General features: G+C 30.6%; 1 protein-coding gene across 1 annotated transcript in view; it reads right to left on the bottom strand.

Moving 5' to 3' along the window:
• LOC111707127 (furin-like protease 2) overlaps nucleotides 1–23029 on the bottom strand; it is a 64645-nt gene that overhangs the window by 17743 nt on the left and 23873 nt on the right. Inside the window, exons 12-26 of the mRNA XM_023480136.1 lie at nucleotides 22250–22338; nucleotides 21717–21800; nucleotides 20321–20355; nucleotides 15817–15924; nucleotides 13332–13406; nucleotides 12558–12634; nucleotides 11237–11298; nucleotides 10895–10963; nucleotides 9286–9348; nucleotides 8936–9004; nucleotides 6496–6554; nucleotides 5647–5708; nucleotides 4413–4484; nucleotides 2142–2193; nucleotides 1010–1072 (exon numbers count right to left, since the gene is read on the bottom strand). Of these exons, the coding sequence (XP_023335904.1) occupies nucleotides 1010–1072; nucleotides 2142–2193; nucleotides 4413–4484; nucleotides 5647–5708; nucleotides 6496–6554; nucleotides 8936–9004; nucleotides 9286–9348; nucleotides 10895–10963; nucleotides 11237–11298; nucleotides 12558–12634; nucleotides 13332–13406; nucleotides 15817–15924; nucleotides 20321–20355; nucleotides 21717–21800; nucleotides 22250–22338 (1039 nt within the window). The remainder of the gene's footprint in view (nucleotides 1–1009; nucleotides 1073–2141; nucleotides 2194–4412; nucleotides 4485–5646; nucleotides 5709–6495; nucleotides 6555–8935; nucleotides 9005–9285; nucleotides 9349–10894; nucleotides 10964–11236; nucleotides 11299–12557; nucleotides 12635–13331; nucleotides 13407–15816; nucleotides 15925–20320; nucleotides 20356–21716; nucleotides 21801–22249; nucleotides 22339–23029) is intronic.

Below are 23029 nucleotides of genomic sequence, written 5' to 3'. Positions count from 1 at the left end.
CATAAAAACAAGTTTCTTTTTAAAAATGAAACATAATTGAGCCTTTAGGGATGCCAAACGTTTTTGTTCCCAATCAAGTCTAAAACGATTGAATTTACTATCCTTTTTAACAGTGTACAGCTACAGAAAACTATAAATGTCAGAAAAAATCTGTACAGTTGTCTCTGAAGTCTTATCTTTTGTGGATAAGCCTGTATGACAGATTTTATTTCCTTGAAAACTTGACACTGTAGGAAGAGATATAATTTCCACTTTTAAGATTTATTATTCCAACTCTTCAAATCTCTTTGCATAACTTTAACATTAAATTCTAATTGAAACTATTGGAATAATTTCTTCTAAACTGAGGGGTATACATTTAAAGAATGATTCTCAAATCTTTAGGTGACATGTACCTCTGACCCTTTAGTAAAAGTAAATGCAACCTAATGTCTGACCGCGTCAACCTTGTTTCACCGGGTAGTCCTATTGAGTGCCTTATTTACCCAATGTCTGGGCGATACAGTACAAACTGAGACTGGAAAGGTTGACCCGGCTGGGAAATTCAAATGTACTACGGCTGCCCATGGTGAACGATGATTTGAAACTTTTTATATGATACCCTTAATAATTGTTTTATTTTCTTAATATTATATATTGTCAAAGGCCTAACTTTAGCCAGGGAAGGTGCTTTTTTAAAAAAGGGGGGTGATTTCAAAGAAAATATAAATCCCTTTGTCTCTGAATAGAATCCTTGGAGAAAATTAGGTTACTAAATTTTAATATCTTACATTTCAGAATTGAATAATCATAATATTAAGCTATAAATTTTTCATTGGATGACAATGTTAACTGAAAATCAGAAAATAATTTGATCTATCGGGTTTAATATATATATTTTATACCTCTTATGTATAAAAACACAATTAGTACTACATTTCATTCACTAACTCATTTGATACTCTCTTACACATTCACTCACTCACTCACACCCTCACTCACTCACTCACTCACTCACTCACTAAAATACCTGCAATAGTAGCATACTTGAAGAGCACGCCAGACACTGACTTGAAGAAGGACCAAAGCACTCCTAAAAAATCTCAAAATTCAAATAACTTATTTCAGAATTAAATTCAAACAAAAAAGAAAATTTGTTTAAGGTGTTCCTAAAAATAAGAAGCGTTTTAGAAAATAAAAGTTTAAAACAATTAAAATCAACATTAGAATAATATTTTTTATTTCAGATTCGCTCCCATAAATAAATCAATGAAAACTTTAAATTCCGGTTCATTTCAACTACCAGAACGACTTTTAAGCGAGATAAAGATAGGTGTATAGTACACATACAAACTATAACGGGACAGAATATCAAATACATCATTTACTTTTAGTGAAAGGAATTGAGTTTTTGTCACTTACTGAATTTTCTAATCCCTGTATCTTTTCAACCTGCTTGTGAAAATCTTTGATATTTCAAACTTACATTATTTGATCAAATATAATTGATAGTTTGAAATATCTTAGGTTTACTACATGGTTTGCAAAGATATAGAAAATATATATAGAAAATTAGAGTTTGTGGCTGAGACTCAATGCCTTTATGTTAAACGATGTTCTCATATGTTCATCATAAAAGTTACAAATGCCCTGATCAAAATCATTCTGTTCTTGATTTTAGCATTTTAATCGAATCATTCAACTAGGGTTTAGGATCAAACGTTTCTTGGGATGCCATTGAATTGATATTTCTTTAATTTCTATAAAATGTTTGATATTTCAATCTATCTAACTGCCCTGTTTTATGTGGACTATTTAAAATCACAACTTGAGTCTTAAAATCATTTTTATGGGTTCCACAGTATCTATATATATGAAGTTGTAATCTCTGTTTGTCTGTTTGTTTGTCCGAGCATAACTCAGCAACCCTTGGACTGATTTGTTTAAAATTTGATGGGAGAACTCGGGAGATCCACGGGAATGTTCATAGATTGGTTTTGAGATTCTTATTTGAGTGGGTCGACTTTAAAAGCAAAAATTTAGTTTCCCAGTAAAATCGTTCAAGTGCGGGTAAACGGCATGAATAACTGTAATCTGGACAGCGCTGTGTTCCCAAGCTGGTTTACAATAAAATTTTATTTTTCTATTTTGAGTTTGATTTCCTTGCAAGATGGGCTGCAGGGTCTGCAGGTTCCAGGGGTGGATAAACCCATCCTGAAATAAATTCTGTCAATTTTCTTCCTTTCCTCTGCTGCATAAATCAATATTTTGCTCGAAAAATGGTACCGTTGTGAATCGAACATATAACTCTAGAGGATCGATGTAAAACGTTAACAGTGTCCTTAAAGTGACTGTATAAGCGTGAATTCAAGTGACCCTGCATGTAAAAATGACAATGCCCGATTTAAAATGATAAAATGATCCCCTTGAAACCTGAATTTGATCAACTGTGTGGAAGATACCGTCGTTTTTATTGGCTCGAAAAGTGTTTACTTCCATGAGTTTCTGCCAGGGGGGCTGGATCTTAGTATCTCCGTGTGTATTGGCCTGAGTGTACACTTGGGATAGTTTACTGATAAATGATATTTAGAGATTATGACATAATTATACAGTACAAATATCAAATATGCAGTACACTTTCGGAGTACAAGTGTATGGGGAAGTTTTGTATCTTGAATTTTACTCAGTTTTCTCAGAACAGTTTATTAACGATGAAATATTGCTCTGTAAAAGACTGTAATAGTGTGTCTGCCTGTGAAAATGGAATCATACACACGATACATACACGACATCATACAATAACCTCGTTGGTTTCTGCTAAGCAAGATATGTGTAAGCCACTTTCACAAAGAAGCCGCAAATGATAATAAACAGTTTAAAGAAACAAAAACATGCATATATAATTCATACTTGAGCAGGCAAAGCTGTCAAGGGTACCGTTGTAAATTGGGCATCGACATCTTTGCTTGAAGGGTCACTTGAAATTACACTTACAGTCCCTTTAAGAATATTTTTTGCTGATAAATATTTAAACTTTGAGCTTGACAAAAGTTGGCTTGTAAAAAGTTTTGAAAAATCATGGTGAATCGATATTTCTTTTGAAATGACGTTGCAGTTTATTTATTTTTTTAATAAGTTTTCTTCCTTGAGAATTTTAATAATTTAGTCTAGTATTCCTTCATTTTACACTTGTACTTTTCATTTTACAAGTGTACTTTTCATTTTACAATTGTACTTTTCATTTTACAAGTGTACTTTTCATTTTACACTTGTACTTTTCATTTTACAATTGTACTTTTCATTTTACAATTGTACTTTTCTTTTTACAAGTGTACTTTTCATTTTACAAGTGTACTTTTCAATTTACAAGTGTACTTAACATTTTACTTATTACTTAACATTTTACTTATTTACTTACATATTGAATAAAGATTAAAGAAATCTGCAGATTAACAAAAGATCAAGATCAAGCATTAATCTTGATGTCCACAATAAAAAAAAGTTCCCAGCTGCAGGCAAACGATCCCCAAAACAACCCGCGAAATGTCTGCCTAGCTGATGCGATCGAGTGATTTTCAAACAATCGAATTTTATTCGGTCTTTTGAGTGAGTAGAAAATATTGTTATAGGAAAAGACAGTTAAGGAACTACGTTTCTGTCATAAACTCAACTTGATATGTTATTTATTTTATACTATGAATTATGTTTGAAATTTTAAAGATTTACATCATCAGGTTGGAAATATTGGAATATTAGAAAATTTGAGTTTATGACAAAAACTATATTCCTTGAATTCTTGTATTTACACGTGTGAAAGGGTGTTAAGTGCTCACATGCAATATTCTGTTACAAACTGGACCTACACAGTTCACAGAGATCTTTATAGACAGATGTCAAATTTTTAGAGCACTAAAGCCAATTTATAAGCAATATTCTTCAAACTTTGTTGAATGTAATTAAAAATTCATAAAAATTTATCTTGTGCTACAAAGTTAATTTAGCTTCGATGCTCCATCTAAGAGTGCAGTTTACAATTTGGATTATCCTACAGTTAAACCCTAAATAAGCCATACATCGAAAGAATTCATCCAATGTCGTATTCTTCACTTTCTGATAATGAAATGTTGCAGATATTTAGTTTTTTAATTAAATGATTATTTGGATCTCTTTAGAACTATTTCCACATATTCCTGGCTATTTATTTATTTTCGCAAGTACTGAGATTTACGTAAAAAAAACATCGAAAAATTGTCAAGACGACATTTGATAAAGTCTTTCGATGTATGGCTCATTTTAGGTTTCATTGTATAAACATCTGGCGTGAGATATTTTGTGATAAAATAATGAATATAGTATTAACCTGGACCAAGGTATGCCTGGGTAGGGAGAGGTAATGAGATATTTTGTGATAAAATAATGAATATAGTATAAACCTGGATAAGGTATGCCTGGCTAGGGAGAGGTAATGAGATGGAGGGCAGAAATTTAAACAAACTCCATCTGATCTGGAAATAAAGATAAAATGAAATAAGTTTATGATGTTTATTTTAGTAAAGTACTGTAAAAGTAATTTCCACGCAAAGATAACATAACATAACGGAAACCTTGAATGATTTTTCCGATCAATGATGTGGATGATATTGTTGTTTTTCTAGGTTTAAATGTAATTAATTCAGATAATTTTGAAATGTCTTCCTGCAGTATAAATACACAAGCCACAATTAAAAATAATCAGTTTAAGATTAAAAACCTTTTATTCGAAATTCAGAAAATCTACAGAATTTCTTTAAATAAAGAATATTATTGTAAAATTGTTGTGAAATATTTGTTCTGAAAAGTTCTTGAAAATAAATAAATATTGTTTTAATTTTGAACTCTGTTCATTTTGTACAGTTTTGTAATTGTAAAAAAATAAAAAAATAAAAAATAAAAAATCAAGCAATGTTGACTTTGTTTCAAAAACTAAGTGAAATCTGTAGATTTTATAAAAAGTTTGCGTTGTAAATCTCGATAAAGAAACTTAAACTTAACTAAAATGAAAAACTTAAATATTTAACGTTTAAAAATAAGAGGAAAACTGGTTTTTCCTTCGTGTTTAATAATTTGTCAGACCGGATATGATTGATGAATAAAATGTTAAATAATAGATGAACACTCCCTTTAAACATCTATAAATAGGTGAACGCTCCCTTTAAACATATTAAAACATTTCAACTTACTTTAAAAAAGGTAAACACTCCCTTTAAACTCACTGAAGAAGGTGAACACTCCCTTTAAACTCACTGAAAAAGGTGAACACTCTCTTTAAACTCACTGAAAAAGGTGAACACTCCCTTTAAACTCATTGTAAAAGGTGAACACTCCCTTTAAAATCACTGGAAAAGGTGAACACTCCCATTAAACTCATTGAAAAAGGTGAACACTCCCATTAAACTCACTGGAAAAGGTGAACACTCCCATTAAACTCACTGGAAAAGGTGAACACTCCCTTTAAACTCACTGGAAAAGGTGAACACTCCCTTTAAACTCACTGAAAAAGGTGAACACTCCCTTTAAACTCACTGAAAAAGGTGAACACTCCCTTTAAACTCACTAAAAAAGGTGAACACTCCCTTTAAACTCACTAAAAAAGGTGAACACTTCCTTTAAGTTGACAGTTTATCTGACCTGATATTTTTGCATGATTTCCTGCATTCTTCATCACAGGGCACCGGAGTACTCTCCCTCACCTTAACATTAAAAATTAATTTAAAAAAATATGTTTTCGAAATTAAAAAAGGAAAAAATATTCTAATTCTGCTAATAAGATTTTAAAAGAATAATTAAACTAGCTTGGGAACCCAGCTTTGTCTGGAAATTCCTTTTAAAATTCCACAATTATTAAATTTTGAAATTTTGAAACTAAGATAAAGAAACAACTTAGTTTTCTATTCCATATATCTTTGCATACTGATGGTGTAAACTGTAAACCTTTCTTATTTCAAACTTTATTATTTGATCTAACAGAATTCCAAGTTTGAAATATCACAAGACTACGACATCAGAGGCCGAATTTAAAGAATTTGAGCCGCGGCTCAAAATGATTGATACTACTTAAAATTGTATTGCATTTTTCAAGATTTAAGCCGGCGCTCAATTATAACCGGTTTTTGGCAGATTTGAGCCGCGGCTCAAATTCATTAAATTCGGACACAGGTTGCATATTGGAATTAAAAATGTGTCGTAGAAATAGTAAGCATAGATGGATTATGCTATTTGAAATATCTAATAGTTCACATATCATCATTTCTGATTTTAAAGGAATTATGTTTTTGCCACAAGCTTAAATTTTCTAATCCATATATCTTTGCAACCTGATAGTCATAACCTTTAATACTTCAAACTTTTATTAATAGATTGACAATATTTAAAAAAAAAAATCAGAGTTTGCAGCAATTACTCAATTCCATTAGGCGAAGATACAAAACCATTTAAATCTCTTTTTTTCGTTTTCTTTTGTGAGACCCCATGCCTTACCTTATTTTGTTGTAGATTATTTGTTGAGTTTATGTCAACTGTAACTTCATCTGTTTGACCTAAAAAAGTAAATAAGTGTTTTTTATTTTTAAATTGCCAGGTTTACAGTGTGCCAAACTTCTATTTTGATTGTGAACATTTGCACATAGTAAAAAAAAGTTCGATGATTTTATAAAAAAAATTTCGTGGATTTTCAAAATTTAATGACAATCAAATTTTGTTGGAGGCTAATTTTTTTTTAATTTTGACCAAAAACCTTCCTTGGGGACATGAAGTTCCACACAAAATCAGTTTAGCCGTTTTTACGTTTATTGGACACAAACAGACAGACACCCAAACAGACAAGCAAAGTATATTTAAAGACAACAAACAAATTTACTAAATAACATATTAAAAGAATACATATTTTAAACAAATTTAAAAATTTTGTGTGGATAGGTTTTAATAAAACTAATATTTTTATTTATCTTTTATTTTTTGGACGCCTATATGTTTACTTATTATTCCTTCAAATTATCAAACCATTGCAGATATTATTGCAGATTATTGCAGTTAGTTAGTGCAGCTTTTGAAAAAATAGAATTAGGTTGATTCGATTTCTGTACATTTTTCCTTCTGTACCATTTAAAGGAAGTGTTTGCGAAAATGCAATCATTGCAGTGATAACCAGAAAACTCTAAAATAGGAAGACGACTTTCTAGCAATATTTGTGTGTATTTGATGTGTTTACAAAGCAAATAGTTTTACTAGACACTTAGTAAATCACTAATTAATGGAATTGGGCCTGTTTAAACTGCACAATTGTGTCCCATGCACATTAGACTATTTAAAGTCATAACTGAAGTCTAAAAGTCGTCTTCCTAATTTAAAGTTTTCTGGTTATCACTGTAGCTTTGAATAGCTAGAACCAAGGGTGTAAGGCAAGGAAAGTTAATTGGGTCGTGTATACTCTGCGTACATATTGAAACCAGTTCTCTCTGGGCTGAATTTGTAAACAAGAATAGATGCCTTAGTGTTCCTTAAGTATCCGAGGAGGTTAAAAGCATTAAATTTTGATAATTTTGATAATTAACATAAAAGTTTCCTATGACCAGAATATTTCATTGATTTGTTTTTTGTGAAAGATGGATCACATGTCAGGCTTTGACATGCGTCTTGTGTTTACATTACCGCCCAGAGGCAGTACAAAAGATGTGTACACTTCTGAAATAACTTCCTGCATTACATCCTTGGCTAGAACCATATTTAATTCATGAATTGATGAATAGCTAGAACCATATTTGATTCATGAATTGATGAATAGCTAGAACCATATTTGATTCATGAATCGATGAATAGCTAGAACCATATTTGATTCATGAATTGATGAATAGCTAGAACCATATTTGATTCATGAATTGATGAATAGCTAGAACCATATTTGATTCATGAATCGATGAATAGCTAGAACCATATTTGATTCAGGAATCGATGAATAGCTAGAATCATATTTGTATCATGGATCGATGAATAGCTAGAACCATATTTGATTCATGAATCGATGAATAGCTAAAACCATATTTAATTCGTGAATCGATCCACATTTTTTTTGTCATTTTTTTGTCCGATGTTTTTGTAATGAAAACTGTATCTACACTGCCCTATCTATTTACACTGAAACAAAGGAAATGATTACTCGCCACCAATTCTAATTGTCTTTTATCTTTGTAACCTTATGTCGACTTTGTGGCAAATGCTCAGCAACGCCAAAGAAACTCAATTTGTATGGATTTGATCGAATTGAGAAACATAAATCGGAAACATTCCCATCAGGGATATTCTCTTGATCCCAAATCGGATTAGAGATCTCGAATCATATTTTCTTGAATTTGAGCTTTACACAAAGCAAAATATAATTCATCTTCAAACTTTTCCTCTGACCCTTTTAGAAAAGATCTAACCTTTCTCGTTGAACAATAGGCGACCCTCACCCCCTCCCCACCGGTCCTTCTCCTTCCCCCCCCCCCTTCCTTTCTGCTTTAGCGCTCTTTAAACTTTGAACAAAGTGAAGGGTATGATAAGAACTGGAAAAGTTTTTCTTTCCAAGAAAACTAAAATAGTTGCACAAACTAATAATCTTCACAAGAAAACTAAAATAGTTGCACAAACTAATAATCCTTCCCAAGAAAACTAAAATAGTTGCACAAACTAATAATCCTTCCCAAGAAAACTAAAATAGTTGCACAAACTAATAATCTTCCCAAGAAGATTAAAATGGTTGTACAAACTAATTAACCAGTTCTTATTTGCTTTCATAAACTTCTTACTTTCTCAATAAGTTGCTATCAAAACCAGTCCTTAGTTGATATCAAAAACTTGTTGATTTCTAAATAATGGTTTATATGTGGCTTGTTTATACTGGTTTATACTGGTTATAACTGTTATAACTGGTAGTTTATACCTGGCTTGTTGCACCGAGTCCCCAGATTCTTTAAATTCTTACATGGATTCTCTACAGTACCGTACAACACTATAAAACAGACAATAAGTACTATACAGTACACTTGAAACTGAGATAGATAATTAGACAAAAAGAAAGATAGATCCAAAGAAAGTTAGGTATAGATAGATGGACTAATAAGCAAATAGATTCGTTACCAAAAGATAGATAGGTATATAAAAATTTAGACAAATTAATTGAAAAATAGATAAATATATTATATATATATATAAATATATATTATAGAAAGATAAAATTAGACCGATAGATAGATAGATGAATATTAGCTATATAGAAAATGATACCAATACCTAATTGCCAATGCTTGAGTAAACCGTCCGAGTTGGCACTCTCCGTCTCGGAATTAGAAATCTCTAAATAAAATTATCAAATTTAAAAGATAAAATATTCATTCAAACAGTTTCAATAAGGCAGTGTTTTTTACTTCTCACCATATTTTCAATGTTAAGCGCTGATATAAGGATTTATCTCTAATTGGATAATGAGATAGATAGAAAGATAGATATTACCGCCATACTATTTCTATTGGTTCAGAATAGACAACAAACACATAACTGAACCCTTATTGGATCAGGCGCTAATGGACTCGGCATACAGAATTGTCTTAGAAAAGCAAGTGTATGACAAAACATAATCAAACTAGCTAAAACAGTAAATAAACAAATTATAATTTTTATTATAACATATACATACACACAGGTTGTCCTTATAATATACATACACACAGGTTGTCCTTATAATATACATACACACAGTTTGTCCTTATAAGGGTGCCAAGTTTGAAACCTAAATACTGAACAGAAATATAGATCTTGTCACATTTATTCAGTGACATTTTTAATCTACAAATATGAACGTTTTGTTATTTCAATTAGTTCACTTCTCTTTCTTTATCAGCTATTCAAAATGACCATCTCAGCTTTCTCATGAATGCATAATTTGGCTCTGGTTGAAAAATTATCAACAACCCTCAGTAGAGTATCTCGTGAGATTTCCTTGGCAAAGTTCTCAACAATTACTCTCTTGAAGGCTTTCACAAGAGGAACAGTCTTCTTGTTAGTGATGGTGGAGTTAATAATATAATCCCTGCAACGCTGAGTTAATCCTTTGTCAGAAGAATAGTTCTGAACAATCCAAATCTTGGCTTCTTTAGAAATATGGCTCAAATGAAATAACTGAATTTGCGCAATTTTTGGTATGAGCATAACAAAGTTGCATCAATTTGAATATTAAAAAGACACCCTTTAATAGTAAATATTTCCTACTAACAAGTGATGCATTCTACAGATAGCCAAATAGATTATAAAGTACAATAGGTGGCAACAGAGAAATGGACCAACTGTACACGACGTCACAAGTGTCAAATATAACAAGGAAAAAGGAAATTTTCTCTCATTAGTTGACATGCTTTCTAATATTAAATTTTAAAAAATGTAAAAACAGAAAATAAAGAACACATCAAATTGCACTTCTTTTACTTCAAGATCTAAAATTATCACTAATAATAATAACTTTGACACTTGTGACGTCAGAATACAGCTGTACTGAGAGTGAACAAATTCTACGTTGCCATCTATTGTACTAGAATCTATTTGCAGATAGTTAACACTTTAAACCAATAAAGTAGATTTTTGTACATACTAGTTCTAAAAACTGTAACTTAACAACAGAGTAATTGTTGCTAAAAGTACCATGTATATGTAAACAATTGACAGTTGCAAAAGTACCATGTATTTGTAAACAATTGACAGTTGCAAAAGTCGCTTTATTACAAAAATATGTATTATCAATAGACTGTAATATTATTTTAACCACGGCTTTAGCTAATAAAAAGTTGAAGCTAGTTCAACTACTAATGTCAAGAAAAGGATAAAAAATAAAGTAAAAATGTTGTATTACCTAAAGTCCATTCCCCTGTTGGGTCCTCACCCCAGAAATGAACAGAGAGAAACGGCCAATCTTCAAACCCTAAAATGATCATCATCATAAGTATTGTCATCATCATCATTATCGACATAATCATTGTCATCGTTATCGTCAACGTCATGGTCATGGTCATGGCCATGGCCATCATCATCGTCAACGCCATTGTTATATCATTGTCATCGTCATTGTCATTGACATTGTCATTATTATTGCCATTGTCATTGTCTTTGTCATTGTAATCATCATTGTGATCGTCATTGGCATTGTCATTGTCATCGTCATCCTCATCGTCATCATCGTCATCATTAACAATACCTGATGCCATTGTATCCCTGGGTCTGGGTAGAAGAAGATGTGAGACTGTTCCACGAGGCGACCTAAATATGGTTCAGATACCAGAGCTTCTAGTGTTGAATTAGTAAACTTAAAAGTTGTTAATTAAAATTAAAAGTTTTTAAAAAGTTTTAGAGTGATTTTTACCATTTTTTACGATTTTGCAGATCATGATCGAAATCAGGAAGAAAATTTAAACTTTCAGAGATACAACATATAGTTCATAATTTCGATCAAAATGTTTATAATTACGATCAAAGAGTTAATTTTGTTCAGTATATAATACGACAACTATGAATTATCCACCTTTCATCTCTAACTTATCTCGTATTTAGACTTTAGACATGAACAAAATTCAGAACAAAGAAAATGTTCAAACATTAAATATTTACTTAAGATCTTTTTCTTTTCAAGAAATGTTGTATTTCTGGTTGAATAACATTCGAATAATAAATATAACAAAACAAACTGTGGAATAATTTTTAGAAATTTCAATGAACTAGGTTTTAAAATTTGACTCTAGTTGTGAGCATTTTCTGTTCGTACGATATGAAACAATAAGAATAAAGTTCGCGGATGTCATCATATTTTTTTCGTGGAGACTCGAAAAAAATCATTTTTTTGGACAAATTTTTAAAAATTCTGAGCATACATAAACCTTTCCTGGGGTCCTATGAGTTGCCTTACAAATTTAGGGCCCGTTTTAACGTTTATTGGATATAAACAAACAAACAAAACAGACAGAGAAGTAAAAGTATATATTATATGCAAGGCTTTTAGGGCGCCACGCGTCCATCTTCTATTTCAATTGTGAGGCTTGAAGTGCGCTTTGCCTTTACCATCGAAGTGATTTCTTAAAATTTCAGAAATTAAAGAAGAAGAATATGGAGATATTGTGATAAAAAACAGATTTAACTCTATAAATGTGACATGTACCGTGTACGTCTAATTCACAATGGTACCGTGCAAACATAAATATGTTTTAGGGTAGACCCTTTGTTGTTGTAAAAGTCTCAATGGATTTAAACGAATACAATAATATTTTATACATTACAAAATACTAAGCTCAGCTCCTTTCCATGATAAAATTAAAAATAGACAAGGACATTGATTCCTGTTTTTCTAATTACCATTTTATATATTCGTTCTAACTATTCGTTATTTAATTTAATTTTAACAGGGTTGTCAAAGGTTAGCCATTTTTTAAATCTGAATGATTTTAAAACGAAGATCATTTTAATGATTAATAATAATTGAAAAATTACTTATAAAGAGCGGTGTAAAGCGCCCAAGATTTACCAACCTGAGAGATATCTTGAGATGTCCTCTAGGAAAATATTTCAGACTAATCCTACATTGAACATGTTCCAGATACCGGACCTGCACAAAAGGGAATGTAGATTTAATCATTAGTGACCTTTCATAATTCACAATGGTACCCATTGAAGCTATGTCTGATCAATAATGTTTGAGATATCCATGTTTTTCTCATTTTTTAAATAGTGGTTTATATTTAAAAGTGACTTTAGAATTTCTGCTCCAGAAGAAACGGAGGAAATTGAACAGTTTTTAGGTAGAAAAACGAAGATATATTCCACATTATTGATCAACTAAAGGTTTAAAAGATACCGTTGTGAATCAGACATTCCCCTTTCTAAATGAATATTAAAATTAGAACGACTGCCAATAGAACCCTGTTAAAAAAGACCCCACTAGGATTTAGTTGTATCATAGAAATAACAATAACAATAGTTACATAAAAAATATATTTTGAGATATTTTTCAATTTTTTGTAAACAAAGGTCAAAATATTTTTCTGGGATTCCTACTCTCCACTATTTCGCTCCTTCTCCCTTCAGGTTTTAATTTCTTAAATTCTTAATTTCTTAATTTCTATACTATTTAAGCACAAAAAAGCTGCTACATAAATGTTCTTCACACTTTCACCCCTCTTTCCAGTTTTAGGTGTGTTTACAGTATTTGATTTTTTTCATTTTGCCCTTGTTTACATTTATTGGTTGAGTTTTTACTTTTTTTACTTTTTAATCTTTTATATTTGAAGATTTCAATATCTAACCTTGCTGAGCATATTATCACAACCATCTGTTATCATACTCACGTTCAATTTCATTCCCTTCGACTTCGGCAGAACCTAGAATATATGCATTTATAGTAGGGGTTCCATCCCAAATGTTAAAAATAGCACAAAACTTGATCTGAGCTGAAAACTTTAGAACGATGGATATCAAGATTAGTGCTTAAACACCTGGTTTACCCGAGATTATTTTAATACGCATTCGATATCCAAGAAAGAAGTATAAATTTTTTACTTTAAAATTCAACCAATCAGCGTATAATGTTAAGATGTACTCTTTAACTTTTGAAAACCCGGGTTTTTTACTGGTGTTAATTGTGACATATCAATTGAACTAAACATCGATTAAATAAATGTAAGTTTTGGATTAATGTTTGTTAAGACTCGTTTAAACAGATGATAGTCCTAAACTGTGATAAAATATTTTTTTTAATAAGTTCATATTAACATGATTAAATTTATATTTGCTTAAATTCTCTAAAAGCCGGCTTGTGAACAGCTGACTTTAATTCAATCGGATATTAGTTCAATCGATATAGCATTGTATCTGTAATTGTCATCAAACGTAACTTCTTTTACACAGTATGGACATCCAAAAAAGAGGATTTAGAATAAAATCAAAAGTGTGTACATTGGATACTCAGATCAAGGGATCAGGATTAAGAAGGTCCCTTAAAATAACATTTTCTTCTTTTTCCACACTTTTTGAATCTCACCGTATTAGGTTACATGCATATTGAATTAATTTATCATTTCAAAATTATTAGAATCGGGAAGAGTCAACAGAAGAAAAAGAAATAAAGGCAGAAGGTGAGAAACGATGACAAGAATAATCAAATAATAATTTTCTGTATTAACTGTATTTATAAAATGAAAAAATAAAAAATGATAAAATGTTTAAAGTGACCGTTCACTTATTTGTGTAATTTCAGGGTAAACTAAACAGCCTATTCGCTGTTGATTGACAGTTGTCTTTAAAAAGTAAGACTATTACCAATCAACAGCGAATAGGCTGTTTAGTTTACCCTGAAATTACCCAAATAAGTGAACGGTCCCTTTAAAAAAAATATTAGAATAGTTGAAGAGACCCTATAACAAAACATTTTTATAAATAAATACTCTTTTATCATTTCCAAAATTAGATTTATACTCTCTTCGGCACGATTTGACAGAAAAATAGTTTCTATTGTGAAGATTATTAGAAAACATTTTTAGTGAACATCTTACAGGGTGTTTCTAAAAAAGTGTCTTTAAACTTTATTTTATGTAAAACTGAAAATTGTTACTAGAAATCCACACAAATGTGCCCAAGTTTATTTTTTTAAAGACTTTAAAAAAAGTCAAACTTTATTATATTTCATTATTCCTCAAACATCCACAATTCTATCATAAAAAAAACGCCCAATTTAGTCAATTATGTTGATTAATAAATGGCACCATAAGTGTTTCAATTGATTTACTGACAATTTGACAAAAGAGACACAAAGCTCATTTTCGAATTATAGGCAAACTACTGATGGTTGAAACAGTATTGAAAAGTAAAATGTTTCATCTCTCCGCCAGCTAAACCACTCTTTTTCCACAGACACCCTTTTATATAATAGATGTTTTCAATATGCTGTCAGACACAGTAAATATTTGCACATGTGTGCATGGTTGGCAAGCTTATTTTTGCAATAAACTAGATAATAATATTAATCAAAGTCTATAATATGCTTTGCTTTTCTGTTTTTATCCAATAAACGTTAAAACAGCTGAACCAATCAAGCCCAAACTTAGTGTGGGACCTCACATGACCCCAGGAAAGGTTTATGGAAAATAAAATTTCCCAAAATAGCCTCCAACAAAATTCTTCTTTCATTAAATTTGAAAAATCCAGGAACTTTGTTTAGTAAAATGTTATAAAAAGAGAAAATGTGTGTATAAGAAAGCATAATATATATATAAATCGCTAGTATATTGATTATTATTTAATTCAAGTTAGATTTTTTAAGTATCATTTTCTTTAAAAATTTTTAGCTTTTCAAAAAAAAAGTTTTATTAATATAAAAAATTTTATCTTATCGTTAGATTTGAAAAAAAAACAGAACCCAGGGGAGAGGCGGGATATTAAGTTTGGACATAAAAAAAAACTTTAATTACTTTTGATACTTTATTACCAAAAATTCACTTCTAAAAATCATTTCTAGCAAATAAACCACTCAAAAAAAACAGATATGTAGCATAAAGGCATATATAATTACGATTTTCAAAAGGTGAAGGGAAAAAGAAATCATTTTATGAGAAAATATAAAATATATACCCCTGCTGTGCAGTAAACCATTCTTGGAATTCTAATTGAGTTTCAAAAGATGGGAACAGTTCCCTTCACACGAAATTTCGCGAAAAAAGAGAAGATTTTCACGAAGAAAACGAAAAATTTGCGGAACGATTTCCCCATTTGTCTGGAACAGTTCCTTTAACCAACCTGGTTAGGTGTCTCTACTCTTGTTTCACAGATATGCTGAGGAGGTACTTCTCTCCAAACCACAGCTAGTCGAACCATCTGCTCAGCATCCATTAAACCATATCCAAACTAGACAAACCATCTATTAAACCATATCCAAACTAGACAAACCATTTATTAAACCATATCCAAACTATACAAACCATCTATTAAACCATATCCAAACTAGGCAAACCATCTATTAAACCATATCCAAACTAGACAAACCATCTATTAAACCATATCCAAACTAGACAAACCATTTATTAAACCACATCCAAACTATACAACCCATCTATTAAACCATATCCAAACTAGACAAAATATTCATTAAACCATATCCAGACTAGACAAACCATCCATTAAATCATATCCAAACTAGACAAACCATCCATTAAACCATATTCAAACTAGACAACCCATCTATTAAACCATATCCAAACTAGACAAACCATCCATTAAACCATATCCAAACTAGACAAACCATCCATTAAACCATATCCAAACTAGACAAACCATCCATTAAACCATATCCAAACTAGACAAACCATTCATAAAACCATATCCAAACTATACAAACCATCTATTAAACCATATCCAAACTAGACAAACCATCTATTAAACCATATCCAAACTAGACAGACCATCTATTAAACCATATCTAAACTAGACAAATAATCTATTAAACCATATCCAAACTAGACAAACCGTTCATTAAACCATATCCAAACTAGACAAACCATCTATTATACCATATCCAAACTAGACAGACCATCCATTAAACCATATCCAAACTTTACAAACCATCTATTAAACCATATCCAAACTTTACAAACCATTTATTAAACCATATCCAAACTCTACAAACCATCTATTAAACCATATCCAAACTAGACAAACCATCTATTAAACCATATCCAAACTAGACAACCCATCTATTAAACCATATCCAAACTAGATAAACCATCTATTAAACCATATCCAAACTTTACAAACCATCTATTAAAAAATAACCAAACTAGACAAACCATCCATTAAACCATATCCAAACTAGACAAACCATCTATTAAACCATATCCAAACTAGACAAACCATCTATTAAACCATATCCAAACTAGACAAACCATTCATTAAACCATATCCAAACTATAAAAACCATCTATTAAACCATATCCAAACTAGAAAAACCATCCATTAAACCATATCCAAACTAGACAAAATATTCATTAAACCATATCCAAACTATACAAACCATCCATTAAACCTTATCCAAACTAGACAAACCATATATTAAACAATATTCAAACTAGACAACCCATCTATTAAACAATATCTAAACTAGACAAACCATATATTAAACCATATTCAAACTAGACAAAATATTCATTAAACCATATCCAAACTATACAAACCATTTATTAAACCATATCCAAACTAGACAAACCATCTATTAAACCATATCCAAACTAGACAAACCATTCATTAAACCATATCCAAACTAGACAAACCATCTATTAAACCATATCCAAACTAGGCAAAATATTCATTAAACCATATCCAAACTAGACAAACCATTTATTAAACCATATCCAAACTAGACAAACAATCCATTAAACCATATCCAAACTAGACACCATCTATTAAACCATATCCAAACTAGACACCATCTATTAAACCATATCCAAACTATACAAACCATTTATTAAACCATATCCAAACTAGACACCATCTATTAAACCATATCCAAACTAGACAAACCATCTATTAAACCATATCCAAACTAGACAAACCATTTATTAAACCACATCCAAACTATACAACACCATCTATTAAACCATATCCAAACTAGACAAAATATTCATTAAACCATATCCAAACTAGACAAACCATCTATTAAACCATATCCAAACTAGACACCATCTATTAAACCATATCCAAACTAGACACCATCTATTAAACCATATCCAAACTAGACAGACCATCTATTAAACCATATCCAAACTTGACAAACCATCCATTAAACCATATCCAAACTAGACAAACCATCCATTAAACTATATCCAAACTATACAAACCATCTATTAAACCATATCCAAACTAGACAAAATATTCATTAAACCATATCCAAACTAGACAAACCATCCATTAAACCATATCAAAACTAGACAAACCATCCATTAAACCATATCCAAACTAGACAAAATATGCATTAAACCATATCCAAACTAGACAAACCATCCATTAAACCATATTCAAACTAGACAAACCATCTATTAAACCATATCCAAACTAGACAAACCATCAAACCATATCCAAACTATACAAAATATCTATTAAACAATATCCAAACTAGACAAACCATCTATTAAACCATATCCAAACTAGACAAACCATCCATTAAACCATATCCAAACTAGACAAACCATCTATTAAACCATATCCAAACTATACAAAATATCTATTAAACAATATCCAAACTAGACAAACCATCTATTAAACCAAATCCAAACTAGACAAACCATCCATTAAACCATATCCAAACTATATAAACCATCTATCAAACCATATCCAAACTAGACAAACCAAATATTTAACCATATCCAAACTAGACAAACCATCCATTAAACCATATCCAAACTATACAAACCATCTATTAAAACATATCCAAACTAGACACACCATCTATTAAACCATATCCAAACTATACAAACCATTCATTAAACCATATCCAAACTATATAAACCATCTATTTAACCAAATCCAAACTAGACAAACCATCTCTTAAACCATATCCAAACTATACAAACCATCTATTAAACCATATCCAAACTAGACAAACCATCTATTAAACCATATCCAAACTATACAAACCATCTATTAAACCATATCCAAACCATGCAAACCATCCATTAAACCGTATCCAAACTATACAAACCATTCATTAAACCATATCCAAACTAGACAAACCATCTATTTAACCATATCCAAACTATACAAACCATCTATTAAACCATATCCAAACTACAAGAACCATCATCCACTATACCGAAATCGGAAAATTTTTGTTCAAAATTAATAACAGAATGTTTAGACATAAAATTTTATGAGATATCCATAACATAATTTCAAACTAAATTTGTAAATTTGAAAGATTTTCATTCCTATGAGAATGTTGGGTTTCTCCTTAATAGTGGAAAATAGTCTGTATATCAGCTACTTTAATATTTATATGTATTTTCAAATACTTCAAAGTTCTCTGAGAGTAGTTTTCTTATTTTATTTTTCCCAACTTTTCTGTTTTGAGTGTTAGAAACCTTAATGATGCTTTCAAGAAATTACTAACCAAAAATATTGTAAAATTTACATTAAAAATTACATAATTTGATAAGCAGGGACTGCTTTTTAATCCTTATTTTTCCTAACTTTTCTGTTTTGAGTGTTAGAAACCTTTATGGGAGTGTTCTCAGAAACATTATAAGAGGGTATAGGCTGACATTGAATTAAATTCAATATCGATCGCTACTAATCTTATTTTTATCTGTGAATTTGTCACGCCATTAAGTATAAAACATTGTAAAACATTTTCTCCTTATAGACCCATCAGATGAAAGTAAAATTACATCGATAACGAATTCAATTTGACATCAGCGCCTTTACCCCTTTAATTTTTCGCAAACACTCCCTTTAATGATACTTTCAAGAAATTATAAACCCAAAATATTGTAAAATTTATTTCTAAAATACGTAATTTGGTAAGAAAGATTTTTAATCCTTAATTTTCAATATTTTCCTGTTTAAAATGTTAAAAAAAAACTTTATGAACCATTCAAAAACTTACAAACCAAACCGTAAAATTTACGTTTAAATATACATTTTTGGTAAGTAGGGATAGCTTTTTAATCCTTATTTTCAATAACTTTTCTGCTTAGAGTATTAAAAACCTTACTGGTGCTTTCAATAAATTACAAACCAAAAATATTGTAAAATTTACATTTAAAATACGTAATTTGGTAAGTAATTCAGAAAGTTTTCTGTTTTGAGGGTTAAAAATTTTAAAACCATCTCAATTCATCTTTTCTTACCATTTTGTTTTTATTTTAAAAATATTTATTTGTGAGAAAATGCTAATTCTACAACGTTTAGGATATTAATAGCTGAGGAATAAGTGCTTTATCCCACAACAGACAAAAGACAGGAATGATTTGGTTTAAAAAAGTTTTAACCTCTGGTAACCATTTTTAGTTTTTAGATTTATTTTTCGACTTTTTTCCTCCTATAACTCCTCCTCTCCTTACCCCTCTCCTATAACTCCTCCTCACTCCTCCTCCTCTCCTTACCTCTCTCCTATAACTCCTCCTCACTCCTCCTACTCTCCTTACCCCTCTCCTATAACTCTTCCAATAACTCCTCCCCATTCCTCCTCTCCTTACCCCTCTCCTACTATATTGAAAAAGTTCTTTAGTTTATATCTCTTCTTTGTCTTTACTAAGCTTTTTCTTCCCACCGAATTCACCTCCCAGCCTAAAACAATTAATATAAAAATAATAAAACAATTGATCAGTGCTATAGAATCTACAGTGGTCTCCAAAAAAATAAGGAATACACCAACGACTTTAATCTTCTAAAGATTGCTTCAATATTGTCTTTCTGTTACATAGTTTTATGATAATTATTTAGATGTGGATCAAGCCTATGCATACTTATAAAGTTTTACAAATTTCTTTCATAAAAAAACTACAATTTTCTTTTTTTGGTGATTTCATACAAAAAAAAATAAACTTGATTAACCATTCAAGGATTGGGAACTTCATATTTATCTCTCATTACCATTTGAAATTAGTTTCTATAAATCGTTGAACGTTAGCAGAATTGAACGCAATAATAAACTTTGTACTGCATGATCAATAAGATAGATCAATTAGGATTCGTAACAAAAAGCTTTATCATTTATGGAACCTTTACTAAAGCTATAAATAATGAAAAGCCATTAAACACTTTCAGAAATTAAGAGCGAAACCTTTCTTTGCCGATTTTTATTTAAATCCACCCCCGACATACTAGAATTGAATGCAATAATGTACAACTTTTCTTTGTTCTGCATGATAACCAATAATCAACAGAATCATTGTTGTTCTTCATTTTTCTTAGACCGAGAACGGGTCTAAATTACGATTTTCGGGACTAATTAGAAAATTTCATTAGAATGAATCATTTTGAAAAATAACATAAGGCTTATATAAGAAGCTTCTTGCGGAAAATGATAAGTTTATCGAGTATTAAGGGTTTATTTTTGTGTTAAAGATTAGAGATAATCTAATATGATATGGGACGCTCTGTATGTTATTAAAGATAGTTATAAAATGTACCCTGGACAATTTTTCAGAGATATATTAGGTATGATAGAATACAGTACTATTATTTGTATAGCTAGGTATGTTCAGACTTTTTTTTAACCTCTTCGTTAACGGTTGGCTAAAACCGTTCAATAGGCCAACTTTTTAGGTTTACATTCGTTCTTAGCTAAGAACAATGAACATCAATTCAGTTACAGTATTTTCTGTTTTAATTTTTAAGTTACCAAATCTCAAATTTATTAAAGATTGTTGATGGAGATCTTTTTGTTCCTTAAAAATTTCAAAATGAACAGTTTTAGCCATTCATTAACAGAATTTTTAAGGAACCTTTGTCCAGCCCTAGTTATTAAATATTGCAGAGAGTGAAGATTATGTTTTCATTTGGGATTGGAGATCCTATAAAATTGTTCCTCCATCATTTTTTTTCTGAACATCGTTTACAAAAAATGTGGTTTGTTCGGAAAAATTTGTTCTTTAACAAAAACGATGCCCATCTCTACCTGGTATGTAATATAGATAGATTATGACCTGGTTCATGTCTAAGAGGTTCTGGATTAGCTGTGTAAATAGCAATATGCTGCACATCTCTCCAGTTCAGCTCTGGATTCGCCTCTGAACAGTTATTCTTAGATTTTACAATTATTAATGCTCCAGAGGGATATCTATTTTTATCTATTTCCCCCCCATCCCTTCCGTAAAAACAGTAGTCCCGTTTGGTTAAAATTCTGGTTTTTTAATAAAATGAGTAATAAGCAGAGAGGGTATCAAAAAAAGGCTAAAAACTTGCAAGTTAAAATATTTTTTTTCAAGAGACTAAATTTGAGAAATAGAAAATTCTTTTTTTCTTTATTGATATGTAAAATTTTCATCTAAGGGTCATGTTTTATTGGTTTAAAGTTGGGATAATATAAGATTATTAGAAAAAAATTCTAATTTATTATTCTGGTAAAAAGTATCATAAAGGAGTAAAACCTTGCTGGTTAATGACCATGAACTTTTCATTTCCTCCACTCCACAAACGAGTCCTCGGAAATCATATTTTTACCCATGAAAATACAAACCTAATGCTAGAGCACAGACTGCAGCTGCTAGTGGGGCAGATGCAGAGGTTCCTGTATGGGCTGAGGTACATAAATGGTCTCTACGTAACCTAAATAATATAGTTTTTAATTAAGACCTAAAATTTCTATTGTCTCAGTCCCCCCTTTCAAATTACTGAAACATTAGATTAAACTATTTTTTTCTATCATTGACGAAAGAGTTCAGGCAATTTTTTTTCAAATCTGAGATGTTCAAAAGGGTTTTGACAAAATTCTTCTAGACTTGAGATGCTTTCACAAACCCTTCCCAGCATCTTAGATCAAGATTTCTTTTTTATAAAAGCAATTGCCTGAACGGTATCAGGGAAAAACATTTTTATTTTTGAGGTTGAAATGTAAAACCCTGGCTTGAATTGCTAGAACTTATAATGCATTGACCTGGGCAGCCTGTTCTTTCCATTCTTTTAGATAATTAAGGTTATTTTTCAGTTTTCATGTTACTCACAAATGTCTATGAAATCAGAGGCCAAACTTAAAGAATTTTGAGCCGCTGCTTAAATTTGAGCCGCAGCTCAAATATGGCAGGTTCCACTTAAAATTGTATTAAATTTTTCAAGGGTTAAGCCGCCGCTCAACTGAAACCGGTTTTTGAAGGTTTTGAAATGCGACTTAAATTAATTACATTCGGACACTGAATAATTACAAAATCTTATTCTTTTTTATTATTTTTTCTTCTTTTTAGGCTTTATCTTCTGGAATGTTTAATTTTTGTGCAACCCAGGTCTAATAATGCAGACCTCC

The sequence above is a fragment of the Eurytemora carolleeae genome, unplaced genomic scaffold, assembly GCF_000591075.1.
Source record: "Eurytemora carolleeae unplaced genomic scaffold, Eaff_2.0 scaffold587, whole genome shotgun sequence".
Taxonomy (NCBI): Eukaryota; Metazoa; Arthropoda; class Copepoda; order Calanoida; family Temoridae; genus Eurytemora; species Eurytemora carolleeae.
Note: the sequence above shows the minus strand (reverse complement) of the source record. Positions and strands in the feature narration are given on the sequence as shown.